The sequence below is a fragment of the Olea europaea genome, unplaced genomic scaffold (assembly GCF_002742605.1).
Source record: "Olea europaea var. sylvestris unplaced genomic scaffold, O_europaea_v1 scaffold2420, whole genome shotgun sequence".
In the NCBI taxonomy this organism is placed as follows: Eukaryota; Viridiplantae; Streptophyta; class Magnoliopsida; order Lamiales; family Oleaceae; genus Olea; species Olea europaea.
The window spans coordinates 19,937-40,766 of NW_019242379.1; the positions used below are offsets into that span (position 1 = coordinate 19,937).

Genomic DNA, 20,830 nt, shown 5'->3' on the forward strand with positions numbered 1-20,830 from the left:
AAATTAATTATAATAACAATCGTTTTAGAAATTAATACTTCAGTGGCACAAAAAAAATTAGTAATAGAATGTTTTTTGAAACTTTCCACATGTGTGAAGATGAAGAAAATAAATTTAAGCTGAGATTAGTTATATTGGTTGAGTGTGTGTTGAAACTGATTTCAACACAATTGATTATAGAACTCTGGACATGGTTGAACATCTTGATAAGTTCCTTACGTATCTATGGGGCCGGATAGGATATTTCGTTTTGTTAAATTTATTGAAAGAGTCACAATTGGAAAGAATACTAAGGATGCAATAGAAACAACAAACAGAATGTAAATATGCACTACAAGGTTATCCACTTGCATTTCAGGTATTCAGTTCCTATTCTAATTAGTGACATATTATGTATATTTTTTTTTGTACTAAGAATAAATTATATACATCACATTTCTCTTTCATTACGTTGTAGTTTTGGATATATGAAGTGTTTCTACAGATTAGACAAAAGTTTGGTCACCGTAAATACAAAACGGTGCAGATTCCACGAATCTATAATTAGAGGCCTAATACTATACTGAAGGAATAGATTGTTGAGAAATTTTTGGATACTGAAGATGTATGAATTTTTTATTTTCAATATAGAATGACATTCGCATTTAATTATTAATAAGTTTAATTAAACAAATGGATTCTGATAGTTTCTTATGATTATATATCGAAGTCATTGCAGTGCTGCAGCCTACGGAAGAAGAATTACAAACACCCTAGTATATAAGTCTTTTACTACCAGCTGACAATGAACATAGTAAATCAGATGTCATTGTCGATGGACAATTAGTTAATGTAGTACAACCAATACCGAATAACATCCGTGTGCAAGAAACGACCAGTCGTGGTACATGGAGAACTTTAACTGGAGTTGGGCCTAGTTCTACTTCTGGTGCCTCCAGATATGTAATTGAAGACCAAATGGAAGAAATGTTGGGTATGTATAGGCAGCATACGATATCAGATGTGTCTAGTCTATGTGGCAACTTGAATATAGAATTTGATGAAAAATCAAGATCCCTAAACCATGCTATCCTTGAAAGCCAAAAGCAACTGTTCGAACAACATAACAAATCATTGCAAGATTACATGCAATGTGGTATGCAGTCATACATGGATAATTCTTTATCAAATATGTTTAAAACTCATATTGCCTAGGAATCGCAACAACAAGAAGCCCATTAGCAGGCAATTCTTCAAATTATTCCAACAGCAACAAGAGCACATGCAGTCTTATGTTAATACAAGTTTATGTTCTGTCAGATCTTAAATTGACGAAAAAAATGAGAATATGCTAAACAGATTATCTAACTGGGAATCCAACATGGAAGCTATTATGGGTTCCATGCAGCAGGATGTTCCTCCCCATGCAAGTCCAAATCCTACTGATCAATCGCATGAGACATCAACGCCTCAACCAACAGAAAGTGTTGACATGTGGAGAAGAGAAAGAGAAAAGAAGATGAAATACACACAGTCTTCGTCATCCACATGCCATCCCTTAGAAGACTACGACATGAAAAAGTACAAAAACATTAGAAATTGGATATCGAAAAATCAATGTGGCTAACAAATTTAACTCATTCTGAATAGTCCGAATGCTAAACATTATTATATCAATATCAAAAAATTTTCTGTTGATTTATTTGATAATAATTTAAATTATGTTATACAGTGCATATTTGGACGATGGCCGTGACAATGTCTATGGAAGAGACATGCTGAGAACTTTAATGAATCCGACGAAGGATCTGAATATTGTTGTGAGTGAAGGTTAGCAATCACAATCAATTTGATTTCATAGTTAATATGTCTAATATATGTTACATGTATTTATTTCATTAGCATATTGAGCTGGAGTTGAAGTTATTAAGGCAGCATATGAATGAAGGTTGTACTCTCGTCAATAAACAATATGCAATTTTGGACTTTCAATTTGAAGAGGAGTGTTATCAGCAAATGAGGTGGCAAATGAAATTTTGAATGGGAAACCAAAGAGGTCAACCGGATGGAACTCACCTAGAAGACTACATCAATGGTAGATTGCTTGTAGCTGGTCGTCCATGGATGGGATGCAAGTATTTATTAATTCCAAGCTCATATCTAGGCAATGAATGTTATCTTTTTTTGGTCAATATTCCTGAATGAAAATTCCACATATATGACTGCAGCAATAATGTTCACACACCAGATGCAATCAAGGTACACGCAGAAGCAACATGCACACTCGTTCAAGGATTATTGTAGTGTCCAACCCTGTCCACCAGATGAGATATAAATAAACATAGAAATGAACGAATGAAGCTGGAGATTATACCTTATCTACCATATGCGAACAATGGATGAACATTTCAACTCTTGTTATTTACTACCGTAGTTAATTTATCGTATATACTAGTTTCGACTAACGAAAAATCATTTCTTGTACAGGCCAAATTGCATAATGTTTGTATTCAAATATATAGAATGCTTCGTTCTAGGGCATCCAATAAAATCAGTTTCAGCAGAGAGGATGTCACTATACACACGAAAGATTGCGGTCGATCTTTGTCATAACAAATACTTTCTTCATCACCGATAGTGAAAATGTTGTAGTGGCTTAGCTATACTTTGCTTGTGTGACTGTTGATCATCAGTCAGTTCATGATAGCGTCGTTTGCAATATGTATTTTGCTTTATGTGGTGGTATATAACTTGTATTTTGGTTTATGTGGTGGTACGTAATATGTATTTTGGTTTACACAATGGTTTGCATATTTTGATTTATATGGTGGTATGTAATATGTTCTCGAACTGTCATTCTAGACAAATGAAATATCAAGCGTCGAGATTCACAGCTATGTAATGTCGAGAACGACATATCAAACGTCAGAAAATCGTTGAAATGTAGAGAAATCTCCTCTTTTGGTTCAAGTGTCGTTCTAGACAACCGTAATGTCAAGTGTCGAGATTAACAACTATTTAATGCCGATAATGATGTTCCAAATGTCGAGAACAGCGCCAAATGTCAAGATAAATATGATCAAACCAATTCTAATGAAGAGTGAAGGCAACCAATTGGAGTATTAACTGCAAAAATTGTAGCAAGCAGATTTATAATTACTATAGCAATTAAATTGGTATGCCAAGCACAAGTACATTCTCAACCATATTAATGTGAAAAAAAGTTATAAAATAATCACCATGAATGACTTCAACCATATTGGTTGGTGAGATATCTTCTCATGCATTCAACAGACAAGTGTTTCTCCACTATAAAAGGCTGGACTTGAACATGCATAGACAGGAATTTAACAAATTCATAGCACTAGTTAGTTTTTCCATTGATTATGTCTTCATCAACTCAACATAATCCTTTTATTGATTTACTATCACTTTCGACCTCCCCGGGTCATCCGTGGACAACCCGATCATCATAGACTCGGACTCGGACGATGAAAGCAATGCCTTTGTTCCATATGTTCGTCAACCTTCGAACCGCCATCGTAGGGTTTGCCTTCAACCCATTCCTTTTCCGAATCTAATTGACGAAATTGAACCAATTTAAGTTCATCTTGAGATCGTCCCAGTAGAGGTCCAACAGAAAGCACATCATGTGTTGTTGGATGAAAATGTTTGAGCAGTTCCCATCGAAAATGAAGATGTGATCATCATAAACTCCGACGAGGAGTATCACAGTGATATGTCCTCTTTGTCTGTGGTGGAGGATATGCAGAAGATGTAATCATCGTAAGTGAAATGTTTACGTACATACACTAGTGCTATAGAATCCATATAGGTGATGGATATTTTTTGGGGTGATCACCATTTTGTATAATAGTTGTCTGCGACATGCATTGGAGTTATGGCTTTCTTTTGTTGTAATTACCATTTTCTCTGCTCCAATGACTTAGGAGAATGAGTTATTTATGGGTTGCTTTTATATCCATTACCACATTATGTTTACAACGATTAAGAAAATCCCAATGATGAATAAGATATATGATTGTTCACTTATATGATGGACGAAATGATATCGTAATGAAATGCTCATAAGAATATATGTGATCACCATTTCCCTTGTTTGTAGTTATATCCCAAATCTGAGCTTTCTTGTTTGTATCCATTACGACATTCTAAAAGTAAGTATTGTTTGTATTTAGTGAAATGCCCATACGAATTTTTCTGTTTGTGCGCTATAAAATTTTGAACGACAAAGATAATATAAGAGAAAAATTACAAAAAATGGGATGAATCCATATAAAGGATTCAGAATGTATTACAAATTTAATTTTAAAATAAGCAATTGCAAATAAGTGCTATGAAGAGAGAACAAAGAAAGAAATAGGAAGAAGTAAAAGTCAAAAATATATTCAACAACATTCAAAACAGGAGATGAACAACTAAGATAGAAATTAAGTAATACCAAAAAATATATTCAAAACATTGATAATCCATATTATCAGGGAATTTGACGATTGGAATACATAATGTCATTCAAGTATACGTGTCACTTAAAGGTGTCGAATTCTGACATTTTTGCCTGTTATGTCCAAAACCCCCACATCGACCGCATTTTTATGTCAAAGTCGACCTTTAAGTTCTTGACCGTTGACGTTGGGTATGAGGTTGACTTGGTGCTCTAAGTATATTCAGGGGTAAAACTTCGACGGAGCGAATAAACTGAGGAACAACCTAATCTGACTCTCGGTCAACGGGGTAAAGAACTTCGTTGTACGCAGCTCGCCAACATTCGGTGGTGTAGTAAGAGGAACACAATTCATACAATGATTTTTCTTTTGCGTAAGTAGCTCGGGATGCATGTGAATATGAGATTTGTCGCATCTGAAACTCTCGACATGAACATGTGTTACCTATAAGGTTGATAGTACAAAGTTCGGTAGCTACACCTACCTTAAAAAAGAGTTCGTCCAAATTTCGTACTAATAAAGTTGCACTGGCGTTGAATGATTTTCTCAATTCATCGTCAATTTTTGGTGTCACAGTTGTACTATATTTCGTGGATGCGCTTTTTCTCTCGTAGAACCATCGTTGTATCGATGATGTAATATTTTCGACCAACGAGGTTATAGGAAAACTTTGTTGTCGCCTTAGGACTGAATTTAGTGACTCCGCAATGTTATTCGTCATAATGTTGTACCGATTACCAACAAAATTTGCCCATGACCAGGTGGATATACCTGCGCGTTCCAAGTAAGATGTCATTGATGGTCGAATGGTTCTTATCTCTGTCATTAACAGATCAAATTTCGATATGCGATATGCTGGCACTGCCCACTTGAACAAGAATATGACATTGCTACTGCTATACTTAGCAATAAGATTTTCTCGATATGCCAAATGCAGGCACTGTGGTGAGAAAGTGGGAACAACCTCATAATTGTCCGCTTAATACTCTTCTTCCTGTCCGACACAAACACTAGTTGGTTTGAATTATCAATGACATCTTTCAACTTCACAAAGAACCAATACCATGATGCATTTGTTTCCCCATCGACAACACTCCAAGCAGGAGGATACATTTGTAGGTTAGCATCTTGTGTTGCAGCTACTAGTAGTGTTTCCTTATATTGGCCCTTCAAATGACTTTCATCAACACAAATTACTAACCTCATGTACTCTCAAAAATCACGTACACTAGGCCTGAATGCTAAGAAGAAATACAAGAACCTGTTATTCGAGTCGAGTTCAATGTGTGCAATAGTTTTTGGATTTTTCTCGGTTAACATGTGACTGTATGATGGCAATTTCTGAAAACTTTCTTCGGGTGTACCACGAAGAAATCGAAGTCCCTTCTCTTTAGCCCTCCACGCTTTGTTGTAGGTAATCCGTACACCAAAATCATGTTCCATATCCCTAATAATACCCGCAGGAACCTATGATTGGTTTGCATTGTCTAACTTTCGTATTATGTGATGCCCAATTACTGCACTCGTTGCGTGAATTTGTGCATTTCATCGAATGTCTAGAGAACATGTGTGCTCAGGTATGTACTCTTGAATCTTAAATATTTATGAAGTTTTTATCTTAGAAGCTCGCACTAGTCAATGACATGTAGTATCGACATAACACACAGTAAGAGATCTAAGATTCGACTTTTTAAGCTTGAAATGAAACTTCTCTTTCAAAGCTTTAAGTTGAAGCTTTGTGTATAACTATTGCTTGCTAAAGAATATCTGATTCTTCACAATGTCCTCTTCATCAATCGACTCAATTGCATTTTGAAAAAACAAATTACCTTCACCTAAACCTTCATCCGTATTATCAATCATTCGTGGCTTTTGTAGTTCGCACACACCGACTTCGTCACGTCCACACAATGCATCTTCTATTGGTGACAAAGGCTTAATGCCGACATACAGTTCGTGCTCTCCAGCATTATATTCATCTGCAATTACACACAACGCCGCTTCTGTGTGAACAGACATAAACCATTGTAAATCCTCATCGTCGGCTACATCAGCAGGGGGTATATTCATGTTCGGAACTGTAAATTTCAATTAAATTCGGAACTTTATTCTGTCAACATTCAGCTTCTCGAATAATTTATGTACAAGCTCTTCATATGTAATATCATGTCGAACAACAATTGATGTTGTTCGATTCCCTAACCATTTCCACTCGTCGTCCATGTTGATGAATCTACCATCATACGAGACAACAAATCTCTTAACATCTCCCATATCTGCATGTCATAAACAACAATACTGTCAGCCACTAACGAAAACGAAAAACAAAAATGCTACCTGCATGCAATATGTGAAACGCTATACACGAAATTTTCTCAATTTAGTTAAGTTTTTAATGTTATTGTCAACATTTGACAGTGTCGAGAATGATAGTATAAATATCATCTCGATGTTTATAAATGTCGTGAATGACATTTATATTATCATTATCGACATTTAAAACGTGTCACGGAGAATGAAATGATGTGATTTCATGCATTTATCATCTTCTTCAACTTCAATCACCATTTTTGTAAGAATTTATTCCACCATAAATGATATTCTAAATACAGAAGTATAATATCTAACTAAGTTATTTAAGATGAATGGTACAAAAAATATATACTCAGTGTTTGGATAATTTCGTCCATTGAAGGGAAAAAATACCTTATCAAAAAATTGAGATTTGAACATATCTAACAACTACTAAATACAACTTATAAAAAAAAAAAAAGAGTTCAAAGAAATATACATTCAATCAAGAAATGATGAGAACCTAATTAACTTCAAATTTCGACGACAGTATATTTCTTCACATGAAATAAAATAATTTCTTTGAAGTTAGAATCATATACTTCTTTGTATGTGTTAATGGAATTTCTGCTTCTTCTTCATTTGTTCTAGAATAATTGATTAAAATCTAATTAAAAACGTAGGCAAGTGGACTCACTTAGGTAATAACAACATTATTGTGGCTTCTCATAGAAGCTATTTGCTCTTCTAAAAAATTGTGTCAAATTGATATAAAATTAATTAATCTTTTCATGAGGGTAAAGTAGACAATTCGATATAGAAATTGGACATTTTTGCAAGGATTATCAAAATAGGACACTTTTCAAACTCACACCCCTAAAATTGGCCATTCTTGAAAATGCCTCTTCATTTCATTAGAGATTGTATTTCCAATGAGAAGATCCATATGAAATATGTGAAGACTGATGATCAAGTGGCAGATATTTTCACAAAGCCTCTCAAAGTCAATACATTAACAAAGTTGAGAGCCTCACTTGGACTTTGCAGGAAATTATGTGTCAGAGTGGATATTGGAAATTGAATATGATTTAAAAAATTAAATGTTTCTTTTGACTACACAATTTTTTATGTTCATAAGATGCATGTATGAATCAATTCAAAGTATTAAATTTATGAGGTGAATATATTTGAGATATTCTAGAAGTCATTTGAAACCTATAAAAAGTTGTAGATTGAAGCATTTGGAATTGTTAGGAAAGTGGAAAATACACGGTAGAGTTGTAAAATAATTTGTTTTGAGATTGAGCAAAATATTATTTCCTCTTACAAGTTGTTTCATATTGAGTGGTTCTCTACCACTAGCTTTCAACAGACTTGTGTGCCTATTTCTGAAAGGTTGAAGATGTATATACTTCAAAAAATTCGATAAAACCGTGGGTACTTTTGAAATGACAAATAACCCACAGTGCAAATTTCCTGAAACATTACTATTTTGTTTTATTTACATGAAATTATAAAATTTTAAGAGTTGTGCTACATGTACATAAGCATATACATAGGGGTGTCCATAATATCATGTAGCACTCTATCATTTGTCTGTTTAAAATACAATCAACTTTTTCAACCAATATTTTTCTTCCACATCACATTATGTCATCCTTTATGTACATTTATTATGAACATTTAGCAAAATCCAAATTTTAAATAGTCAAATTCGAGTGGCCAGCCATCGTATTTGACTCGAACATGTGATGGAGGGATTAAAATTTTGAAACATCTATTATAATGACATAGTTGTACACCTGTAGATTCCTTATATAGATGGCTGCCGAGGAAATACTATAATAATGTCAACAGTATTGCTATTACGAGATTTGGAATGCTATAGGCTAAAGATATAAAAATATTCTACGTTGTCTAGTTGAATTGATATTTTTGTGCTTTCTAGATTTTCTATAAATAGCGTCTAATAATCCTATCATTTGTTGCTCTTTCAATCATATTGGCATCATATTTCCCAACACCATCAAAGAAGTAAAAAAGACATTAGAGGTGTGCTAAAAGAGAGAGAAATTTGTCATCAGAAAATTACTTCATGTTATATATTTTGCTAGCACATCACTTTTTTCCAATCCAAAAACCACAACAATAGTTATTATATATGATCAATTTAAAAAACCATAAAATCATCTGCTACACTGCTATTATTCTTATGACCATCAATATTTTCGTTAATTAATTGTGATGATTAGATATTTCGTTCTTCCATCTAATTTCTAACCTTGGGTAGTAAAGAATGTGCTCATTTGAGGATGCTTTTTTATATAGATAAGCGACTACAAGAAATAGAAATGAGTGCAGCAAAGTATTTTAGGCTCCCTTTGCTTTATTATTTGTTTAAGAAGCATTCAGCAAAATATCAATAGCCAATATATGAGCTTACTTTTAACTCTATATAACTCACACAGGATTATTTCGCAATAATGATAATGTTGAATTTTCTAACTAATAATACTAGATAATAAGTTATCTATATAACATGAACAAGATTATTTGACAATTTCATTGTTGATGCCTAGTGCCTGATATTAAGTATTTAGTACTTCATGAACGAACCAAGATGTTTTGATGCTGAATTCGTGTTTGTAAACATAATATACTCAGAGATTGAGTAACTTGAACATCTTACTCAAAGATTTTATTTTACATTTTCTCTATGAAAGATATAAATGGAACAAAAAAACAATTAAGATTTTCTGATATCAAATTATCCCTAACTTGATCCATTTAGATCTCAATGGGATCAATAAACAAAGCAATGATGTGTGGTTTGAGAACTTTTTGTGGTTGTGTATATCCATCTTCATTGCCTTTCTAATTGACATTGATAATGCGTTCAAGTTTAAGAATTCGCATTAAAATTTCTCTAGAAGAGGAAGTTGACCAAAGACACTCTTCATTGATATCCTTCCATGCATTAGTAGCCATTTCAAAAAATTTATCCGTAGCCTCTTCTTCGGTTACACCATTCTCTTTCATGTATGATTCAATTCCTGTAGCAATTTGGCCTTTTCCTTCTCAACTTTCAATAATTAATAAGCAAAAATTTAAAGGAAGCATTTAGGTAAGTGATAAAGTTACTTATTTTTGTGGGATGCGATATTGCTGTAGGGTCTTTCAATACTGAAATGTTCATTGTTCGTTGCCATTGAATTTTAGTAACGTTTAATGTGCGCTGCCATTAACTTTTTAACAACATTCATTGCATGTTGCCTTTGATTTTAGTAACATTTATTAAAAGTTGTCATTAACATTTTAAAAACATTCACTACACGTTGTCATTGATATTTTTAGCAACGTTTTGGGTGCATTGCCGTTGAATTTTTAGCAACGTTCTGTATGCGTTAATGTTGATGTTTTAGCAACATTCATTGTACGTTGTCGTTTTCTATCTATTTTTTTAAAATTACTACATGCAATATTATATTTTTATATATTACTTTACATGTATAAAATTTTTTTTACATTAGTCGTTAAATCTATTTATGCAATAAAATGAGTAATAAATTAAATGCTTGTTTGGTGGAGATTTTGATAATTGATTTTTTGATCGTTAAAGATAAAGTGGGTCCCACTCGTGAGAGAAGAATTCAAAAATGATGGCTAGAATAGTGAAATAACGATAAAAAAATTAATTTTAATTAGCTTACAAGCTGTACCAAACAAGCTCTAAGTTAAAGTAGACTTGTCTAGGAGTATATTGATGCTAAAACACACACACAACTTACGAAGAATCTAATTACTCAAATGAAAACAAAAATAATAATTAAAACCACTACCATAAATTCCTTATTTACAATAAAATAAAATATACACATGAATTTAACAATTTCGAGAATAAATAGGTATTTAACAAAAGCAAACAATGAATATTCCAATCAAGAAAGGGGATTGAGGGATGAAGAACACTTGGAAATGGCATCAATTGGATATTCGACATCCTTTCGCGTCACTTTCAATTCTTCGTACAATTATCTAGCTACAAGAAAGACCTGCAAATCAAAACATAAAATTTTGGGGCATGTTCACTATGATAGTATTAATATGAAGATGATTATGAAAGTGTCTTAAAAGGATTAAATTCTTAATTAAAATCATTAAAACTAAGTTCTCAACTTGAATGAATCTAAAGAGAGCAAGTGTCGTCAAGAGGTGGTGTTTTCCTACAAGTGACAAGAAGTTGAAGAGCAATTGGGACATAAATAAGATTGAGCTTATGGTATTATTCCTTTTAAAGATTGATATTAAAGATTGTTGGTCTCAGAATCGAATATTGAGAGATTTAAAACAAAATAACAGAAAATAAAGATGAACGCAGGAGATTTTTCGCCACAAAGAACCGTATGTTCAACTTAATAGCCTACTGACCCGTTGAGTATCTACATATAGATATTGCTCGATTTCACTAAAAAATTTCTCAAGAATAGTACAAATGTCTGAAGAGAGCACAAGTCCCTTCAATTTTTCTCTCACATCTCTCTTCCAAAATACAGATCAAAACTAACAATCTATTTCCCCAGAGATTGCACACACTAACATCTCACAATCTACACTCAGAGATTTTCAGAGAAAAAATACGCTAAGTATGAGAGAACAGAAAACCCTCAAGAACGGATGAACCCTAGAAAGTTCAAGAGATGACTAACTCAAGCGTCGTGGAGAGAGAGAGGCAGATAGATATATTCCATCAAAAACACACTGATCCAACGGATGAGGCTTAATCGGATGAACGGTTAGAATTAATGGCAACGAGAAGTCATAAACGTGTTAACCAAAAACACATTTTTATCTTGGGTCTTAAGAACCGGGTTAACTTGAGGCCCAAAGAAACGTCCAGTCCATCAACAATTGCTGGAGTCCAACTAATAGTAAAGCACCAGCCCATGTCCAACAACTCCACCTTACTGAACTATTCATTGAACCATTCTAGTGGAATCAAACACAACTAACAAGTTTCATTTTCTCTAAAGTACCTGCAAAGTTAAAAAAGGAAGTTAGAAAACAAAAAGAAATAATGATCATACCTTCTACTGTCTTTAAACAATATTCAAAATTATTAGGCAATTCCTAAACTTATTTAAAGGCAAGATTTTACTGCCAACATCAGATGGATTATAATCAGTAGGAATCTTGATCAGTTTTATTATCCCTGATTCAACCATATCTCTCACAAAATCAAATTTAATATCAACATGTTTGGTTCTATCATGATACACAGGGTTTTTACTCAAGTGCATAGCACTTTGATTATCTGTAAACACATTAACAGATTCAATATTAAAACCAATTTCAGTTAATAGACCCCTAAACCACAATCCTTCTTTCACAGCATCACAGGCTGCTATATATTTAGCCTCTGTTGAAGACAGGACTACAAGTTTCTGTAATTGGGATTTCCAACTTACACAATCATTACACAAAGTAAAGACATAAGAAGAAGTAGATCTCCTTTTATCAAGATCACCTGCAAAATCAGAATCACAGTAGCCTTTTAAAATTATCCCTTCATTACAATATCCAAATTTTAGACCTAAGTCAATTGATCCCTTTAAATATCTAAACATCCATTTCATAGCAAGCCAATGAGTTTCACCAGGATTGGCCATATATCTACTCAATATACTGATTCCGTGTGTCAGATCAAGTTTGGTACATATCATAAGATACATGATTGAACCTACAACATTAGCATAAGGTACTTTCTTCATCCTATCAAATTCTTCATCAGTTTTGAAGGATTGTTCATTTGACAACTTAAAGTGGTTTGTAATAAGTAAAGATACAAGTTTACATTCAGACATAGAAAATTTTTCAAGAATCTTTTTCACATAGGTAGTTTGGTTCACATAGAGCACACAATTATTTTTGTATCTTATTATCTCCATTCCTAAGATTCTTTTTGCTTGACCTAAGTCTTTTATTTCAAATTCTGCCATAAGTTTTGATTTAACTAAATCAACTTTAGATTTATTGTGGGAAGCCAGAAGCATATCATCAACATATAAAAGCAAATAGAAAAAATTTAGCCCACAAGAATCTTTAAAATACAGACATGAGTCAAAATTGCTTTTATAAAAACCCAGATTTTGAACATATGAATTAAATATCTTATACCATTGCCTAGGTGCTTGTTTTAGACCATAAAGCGATTTTTTCAAAAGGCAAACTTTTTCAGGTTTGGTATTCTGTTCAAAACCTTTTGGTTGATTCATATAAATTGTTTAATCAAGATCTCCATTTATGAAGGCAGTTTTGACATCAAGTTGATCTAATTCCTAATTAAAATGAGCAGACAAGGCAAGCAATATTCTAATGGAAGTATATTTTGCAACAGGTGAAATTTTTTTATTATAATCTATTCATTCCCTCTATGTAAACCCTTTTGCTACTAATCTAGCCTTGTATCTCTTTCCCCCAACTATAGGATCTCCTTCTCTTATTTTATAAATCCACTTACAATCAACAACCCTTTGATCTTTAGGTTTATTAACCAGAATCCAGGTTTTGTTTTTGGTTAAAGAGTTCATTTCTTCTTTCATAGCCTCCATCCATAACTTGGATTCTCTACAGTTAACAGCTTCTTCAAAGGTTGTTGGTTAAGAATTATTAAATTCATTTTAGAATAGAAGGTAACAAACTCATCAGAATTAATTCTAGTGGAAGGAATCCTATTTCTCCTGGCCCTATCTCTAGTTAGTTGATAATCTGAAGGAATAAGGGTTGGTTCTCATTTTCAAATTCAGATAGAGGCAAAAGGCAAACTTTTTCAGGTTTGGTATTCTGTTCAAAACCTTTTGGTTGATTCATATAAATTGTTTAATCAAGATCTCCATTTATGAAGGCAGTTTTGACATCAAGTTGATCTAATTCCTAATTAAAATGAGCAGACAAGGCAAGCAATATTCTAATGGAAGTATATTTTGCAACAGGTGAAATTTTTTTATTATAATCTATTCATTCCCTCTATGTAAACCCTTTTGCTACTAATCTAGCCTTGTATCTCTTTCCCCCAACTATAGGATCTCCTTCTCTTATTTTATAAATCCACTTACAATCAACAACCCTTTGATCTTTAGGTTTATTAACCAGAATCCAGGTTTTGTTTTTGGTTAAAGAGTTCATTTATTCTCTCATAGCTTCCATCCATAACTTGGATTCTCTACAGTTAATAGCTTCTTCAAAGGTTGTTGGTTTAGAATTAGTAGATTCCATTTCAGAATAGAAGGTAACAAACTCATCAGTATTAATTCTAGTGGAAGGAATTCTATTTCTTTTGGCCCTACCTCTAGTTAACTGATAATCTGAAGGAATAAGGGTCTGGTTATCGTTTTCAGATTCAGATAAAGGTTGATCTACTTTAGATTGTGAGGACTCCACCTCAAGAGTATCATTGGGCTCATCAGAGTGATTTCTTTCAAGAAGGGTTTCCTTTACAATAACAGATTCAGATTGATTCTGATTTTTAGAATCATTACAAGGGAACACATCTTCATTGAAGATGACATTTCTACTTATTATGACTTTAAATTCATTTTGTTCCCTTACTCAAAGTCTATACCCCTTAGATTCTTCACCATAACCAAAGAAAATGCATTTTAAGGATTTGGGTTCTAATTTCCCTTCATTCTGGTGAGATTAGGCAGCACAGCCAAACACTTTAAGTTTAGAGTAGTCTGGATATTTTCCTGACCACAATACTTTAGGGATTTTAAAGTCAATGACACTTGATGGAATCCTATTTATCAGATAGGTTGCAGTTTTCAGGGCTTCACCCCCAAAAAACCTTAGGAAGACCAGAGCTCAACAGCATGTATCTAACTTTTTCAAGCAAAGTTCATTACATCCTCTCAGCAACACTATTTTGCTGAGGGGTATAGGTAGTGGTTCTATGTCTTAAGATACCAGATTCTTTACAAAAAATATCAAATTTGGTATTACAAAATTCAAGTCCATTGTCTGTTCTAAGAGCTTTTATCCTTTTGTTTGTCTGATTCTCAATCATCAACTTTCATTGCTTAAAATTTTGGAAAGTGTCAAATTTGGTTTTTAGAAGGAATGTCCAGATTTTCCTTGAATAATCATCCACAATCAATAGGTAAAATCTAAATCCACTTAAAGTACAAACTGATGCTGGTAGTCAAGTGTAGATATGGATTTATGAATACCAGTTTTAAATGGTAATCTATTTTGTTTTGCAATGACACAATTTTCACAAAATTTTAAACTTTTAATCTTATCTTTACCAAAGCATCCAAGCTTGTTGAGAATCATCAATCCCTATTCACTAGCACGACCCGGCCTTTTATGCCATATTATAGTCTTATCATTTTGGGAATTAGTAACAACAGATAGTTTTCCAACTAATGGTTCAGCATGGAGTGTATAGATCCCATTCACTGTTGAGGAAGAAATTATCTCTTTTGAATCTAGACTTAGTTTAGTGAATCCTTTATAGATCTTGATTTCATATTTATTTTCCAATTCTCTTAAAGAGATAAGATTCCTTTGGAGTTCAGGAACATATCTGGTCAACGGAAGCTCAAGAACATGGCTATTTTCAAGTAAGAGACTAACTATACTAATTTCCTCAATTTTACAGGTCATATCATTTCCCATCTGAACTTGACCACCATTAAGCCCATCAAATTCAGTAAACCACTCCTTCACATGACACATATGAAAGGAACATCTTGAATCAAGAACCCACTCCTTGGGGTTTCTATTTGTTGAAGTCACAAAAACTACTCCTTGTACTTCAGAATCATTGTTGCAGACAATAGCTGCAGAGCCATCAGGATTTGGTTTAGCTTTTATATCAGACGTCCTTTTAAAACAGTCTTTTATAAGATGACCGATTTTGTCGCATTAGTAGCACTTCCTAGTTTGAGTTTTAGATTTCGATTGACTCTTATTCTGATTTCTAAATTTGGGGTCTTCTCCCTTTTTGGGAATTGAATTACACTGATTTTTCTTCTTAGTAGGAATGAATTTTTCTTTGATATTTAGGCCTTCCCCAAATTTAGAATGTTTTATCTTAGTTTTCAGTTCAAGCTCTCTATTTCTTAAAGCTGAGACAATAATGTCAACAATGAGAGCATCTCTCCCATATTCTAGGGCATTTTTGATCTCCCTATATTTATCACCTAAGGCATTTACAGCTTGTTGATCATCTGATAGCTCTTCATCATAGTTACTTAGATCTTGAATCAGTTTTGTGAATTTATCAATATTTTCTTCTAAAGTGGAAGAGGTATCAAATCTAAAATTGTAAAATTGCCTCAAAAGGTAGCACTTGTTTGGCATTGTCTTAGTTAAGTATATGGATTCTAATTTGGTCCATAGTGCTGCAGTAGTAGTGGTTTCCCCAACAGTTCTAATTATATTATCTGACAAATGCAAAAAGATTGTGCTCCAGGCAATTTCATCCAGTTCTTGTCTCCTATAGGCACTGATTTCAGTACCCCATGTCCCAGTTAAGGCACCAGCACACCTCTGCTGTAACAACGGAGCCCTTATCTTTTGACACCAAAGATTAAAATCCCCAGTCCCCTTCCAGACTTGTACTTCAAACTTATGTGTAGTAGTCATAATTAATAGATAAATCCACAAAAAATAAGATTATGCAATACACTAAGTATAACAGATTGAATTGATATAACAGAGTTGTAAGACGTGAAATTTTCAAGATAGGACAAAATGTTGCAGATCAAGAAACACTTTTCTATAATAAAATATCGCACACATTACAGGATGTACTTATAAAATTGAAATGATTCAAGAATACTATATAAAAGCAAAGTGATCAATTAAAGCAGGAATATAAAAAATATCTAATGTCCAATCTAACAGGTTTAAGGGCTGATGATCCGTGTATCCACAACTCCCTCTGATTCCCAGATCCTCGCAGGAGATCTTGGACAAAGGTAAGTTGTGGTAGATCAATTATCTTAATAACCACATCAAACCTTCACAAGAAACAGTATACCTTACTAAGCACAGGTTATAAGTATGAAAGGATTATACCAGAACTAAACACCCTTAGGGTTTCAGTAAAAGATTACACTGGGAGATACAGAAGCAGTAAGAAAATTTGAGGAATGTGACCAAGACACCACGAGTCACAATGACTCAGCAGAACTCAGCACTCAACACCAACAAACTGGGAATGAGTCAACACGACTCACCAGCACTCAGGACGAGTTAAAATCACCACACCAACTCAGTAGCGAGTCACGAGTCAAAATTAGTTTGTAGACTCAAAGAACACCAAGTTTTTTAGATCCACAAAAATTAGGGTTTTTCACTTAGAAATTATTCAAGATCCGTTGATTTACAAAAAAAAATTCAAAGGAAACTTTCAGTATTTCAAGATTCAATCAAAGATTGAATCAAACATTTATTTTACTAAATCGCAGTTGAGAAGCACCAAGAGAAAAAGTTAAAATCGAAAACACTTGGGGTTTCAACAAAAACAATTTTCGAAAAAGAAAAAACTTAATCGAACGATTTTCTATATCTCTGATACCACTTGTTGGTCTTAGAATCAAATATTGAGAGACTTAAACAAAATAACAAAAAATAAAGATGAACACATGAGATTTTTCACCACGAAGGCCCGGATGTTCAGCTTAATAGCCTACTCACCCGTTGAGCATCTACACGTAGATATTGCTCGATTTCACTAAGAGACTTCTCAAGAATAGTACAAATGTCTGAAGAAAGCACAAGTCCCTTCAAGTTTTCTCTCGCCTCTCTCTTCTAAAATACAGATCAAAACTAACAATCTATTTCCTCAAAGATTGTAACACTAACATCTCACAATCTACACTCAGAGTTTTTCAAAGAAAAAATGCACTAAGTATGAGAGAACAGAAAACCCTCAAGAACGGATGAACCCTAGAAGGTTCAAGAGACGACTAACTCAAGCGTCGTGGATAGAGAGAGAGAGAGAGTGTGAGGCAGATATATATATTCCAACAAAAACACACTGATCCAACGACTGAGGTTTAATAAGATGAATGGTCATAATTAATGGCAACGAGAAGTCATAAACGTGTTAACCAAAAACACGTTTTTATCTTGGGTCTTAAGAATCGGGTTAACTTGAGGCCCAAAAGAACGTCCAATCCATCAACAAATGATGGAGTCCAATTAATAGTGAAGCATCATCCCATGTCCAACAAAGATTGCTTTTAAAAATGAGCAAAAAAAGATCTGAATCCTTAATTACTTGAATGAGCACAAAATGATCTAAATCCATTAGCCTAAATCAGTATATAGGTTACGTAGAGCTAGGAATTTTCTAATACTAACATATGGAATGCATAAACTAAGTGTGGATGCTATTGACTCAGCAAATGATAAAATAATATGCATGCTTGATGATTGTAGAAAGTGCATAGAAAGTGCACCAACCAGGTGGTGTTGAAGTATGATAAAAATATAGAAATTAGTAACTTGAATCACTCGTCTATGGCCAGTACCATCTTAATGGCTGTAAGTGATTTCAAGAGGCTCATCTAAATGAACAAGAAGAAAGTATACACAAATATTTGGAAAATTATCTTCTTTCAAACAACAAAAATTATTCTAAGATGTTAAAACACACTCACTTTTAAATCTGTTCTTGGTCACGAAGCCTCAGAGTACTTGCATGAAGAAGAAAAAAAGAAACAACTTTGTTGACAATTACATATTTTTTATTTTGTCAGAAGATTCCTCCGAGTCTTTTTTTTTCAATTGAATTGAGTAAGGTAAACAGAAGAATTCTTATTCTACATATTCTAAGAGCGGAGCGAGTTCCATTACCTATTGAGCAATTTCAAAACCAAGCTAGCCTAGGATTGCATTACCATTGCAACTTTTGTGTCAGCGTCATGGCCAAGCCTGCTTAATGCGTTCATGACGTTGATCTGTACAGAACACTGAAACTATGCTTAGAAAGGGTTAAAACGGGTATCGAGTCATTTTTCTTGGTGGTGCAAGGCAAAAAAAATAATGTAAAAAGCAGTAATCACATTACAAGAATACTAATCCAGATGGAATTTAGCGTTCAAAATAGACATGACAGTTAACTAGCTATTTTGGTAGCATTTTGTTTACTTTCAGCTGGGAAAAACATACAGAGCACTAGTAAAATTTATAAATGAAAAACAAGTAGCTTGTAGCCCACAGAAGAGGGAGTCACATTTTAGTTGCACCAGTATAAGGAAAGATGATAGGTCATGCACACAAGGTCTTTATTTCTTCTTTTCCCTAATTTATACCCTACATTAAAAAAAATATAATTGGATTGGACTGTGTTTAAAGCCTAAACCCTTGACAAATTATGGGCTAATAGAATAAATCTTGAAAGGAGCAAGACTGAGCAGGGCACACCTTAGCCGCCCTGAGTTTGAACTGCTTACATGTTTTATTATGCTATTTTAATGAATGTGCCAACAAGAGTTTCGATTTCAGCAGTATTTGTTCTTCTACTTCCAGAAAAGATTCTCAAGATCAGGAAAAAGGATTTTATTTTCTCTCTTTGGCTATCTGCTCAGACTTGTCGACAATAGGAAATAGTTTGAGAACAACAAACATTGAGCTACTTGTTGGGTTTTTTGATACCCAATAATCCCGAGCGATGATTTAAAATAGCTGTCGAATTATTTATTGACACCATGGACTTGGCTCAGCTCGAAGACATACTACACTTTTGGATAGCTTGGGTTTGGGTTGGATTATTATTTGGTTAGTTGGACCATTTAGTGATTAATATGGAGTTGAAAATTGGCCCATTAGTTATTAGGTTTTACTTGGCCCATGTTGTGATGTCTAAGCCCAATTGGAGTGACCTAACCTATACAATATATAGTTATCTCTTCTACAGCCGTAAATGTATGGTATGTGGTTGTGTGTGAGTTGAGGGAGAGAAGGACGAGAGTGAGAGATGGTCGAGAGGTGAGGAGAAGTCGGTTTCAAAAAAATATGGAGAGAGTTTTCACCATTGTTGCTTTTTCATCTTCCCGTTACCACTACCATCCTTTCTCATTTGTTGGGATTGAAAGAACGAGGGCTGTCCAAAGTTAAGGCGAAAGTATCGGTTCGAGCCGAAGTAAATCAGTGTTCGTTTGATTATTTTCTGAGCTCGAAATCAAGATTTATCAAGGGATTTCTGTGATAAATGGTATCAGAGCTTGTGTCGTTGATAAATATGTGATTTTTGGGGCTAAAAAGGGGCAGGAAGTGGTCGAAAATTGATCTAGAAAATAGGCAGAAAACTGGACGAAATCTGGGCAGTTTTTTGCAAAACTGGACAGATATATTTTTCCGTTTTCTAGTGAAACCAAAAAGAGTTTAGCAAAACGAACACCACCGGTGGACTGTGCAGGCAGAGAAGAAGTCGGAAGGGTGACAGGTCGCTGAAGTCGCCGGAGTGGGAACGCCATCAAGGCGCATTAGGGCGCATCGTACAGAATCCGACGACGACGTCTTCAGACAGAATGTTGTTGATAATTGATGGACCCTTCGGTGTTTTTGAATTTCAATTTGGAGCAATACAGTGAAAGTTGGATGATTTTGTCCTTGGACGTTCGGGTGCCAAGTGCCGTTTTCGTGTTGCTGCGATTGTTGGTGGCTTTAGAGCAAACAGTGACGATCCCAAAGTGGTGATTTCACGTCTCTCAATATTTACGGACCTTTAGACGTGGTCCGCTCGGTATCGTATTCTTTACCTTTTATTATTGCAATTAAAATATTATTATGGTGATTATTTATTTTTCGCATTAGAAGTCATCGTGTAGGGTAACGTTAGTTTGGGGTTATCGTGAAGGGGTAATCATTGCCTATTGCTAGACCTAGAAATTATATGTTAATTAATTGAAATTTCATGTGAATTTGTCACAAATTTTTCTATACCGATAGAATTGCATGTGACCTTAGAAAAGTTTGCTTGGCTATTCTGTATGAATTATGTGTCAGTACTTTGCTAGTGGTCATTATTTGATATTGTTGGCATGTATAGGTCTAAGGCAAGTGCGAAATATAAAATA

The 20,830-nt window shown here is 34.0% G+C and overlaps 1 protein-coding gene across 1 annotated transcript; it reads right to left on the reverse strand.

Moving 5' to 3' along the window:
* Positions 1-4,710: 4,710 nt before the first annotated feature.
* Positions 4,711-5,651, reverse strand: LOC111382036. The gene is made up of 2 exons (XM_023005897.1): positions 5,457-5,651; positions 4,711-5,385 (listed from the first exon to the last, which is right to left on the reverse strand). Exons 1-2 carry the CDS (start codon positions 5,649-5,651, stop codon positions 4,711-4,713), a joined length of 870 nt encoding a protein of 289 aa, XP_022861665.1.
* Between the last annotated feature and the right edge of the window lie 15,179 nt (positions 5,652-20,830).

Excerpts from the sequence above, each read along its gene's own strand:
- LOC111382036 (XM_023005897.1), bottom strand. The coding sequence starts at position 5,651 with ATGAGGTTAGTAATTTGTGTTGATGAAAGTCATTTGAAGGGCCAATAT. Across the intron at positions 5,386-5,456 it reads TTGATAATTCAAACCAACTA|TGCCTGCATTTGGCATATCG; the intron begins GTGTTTGTGTCG and ends TTCTCACCACAG.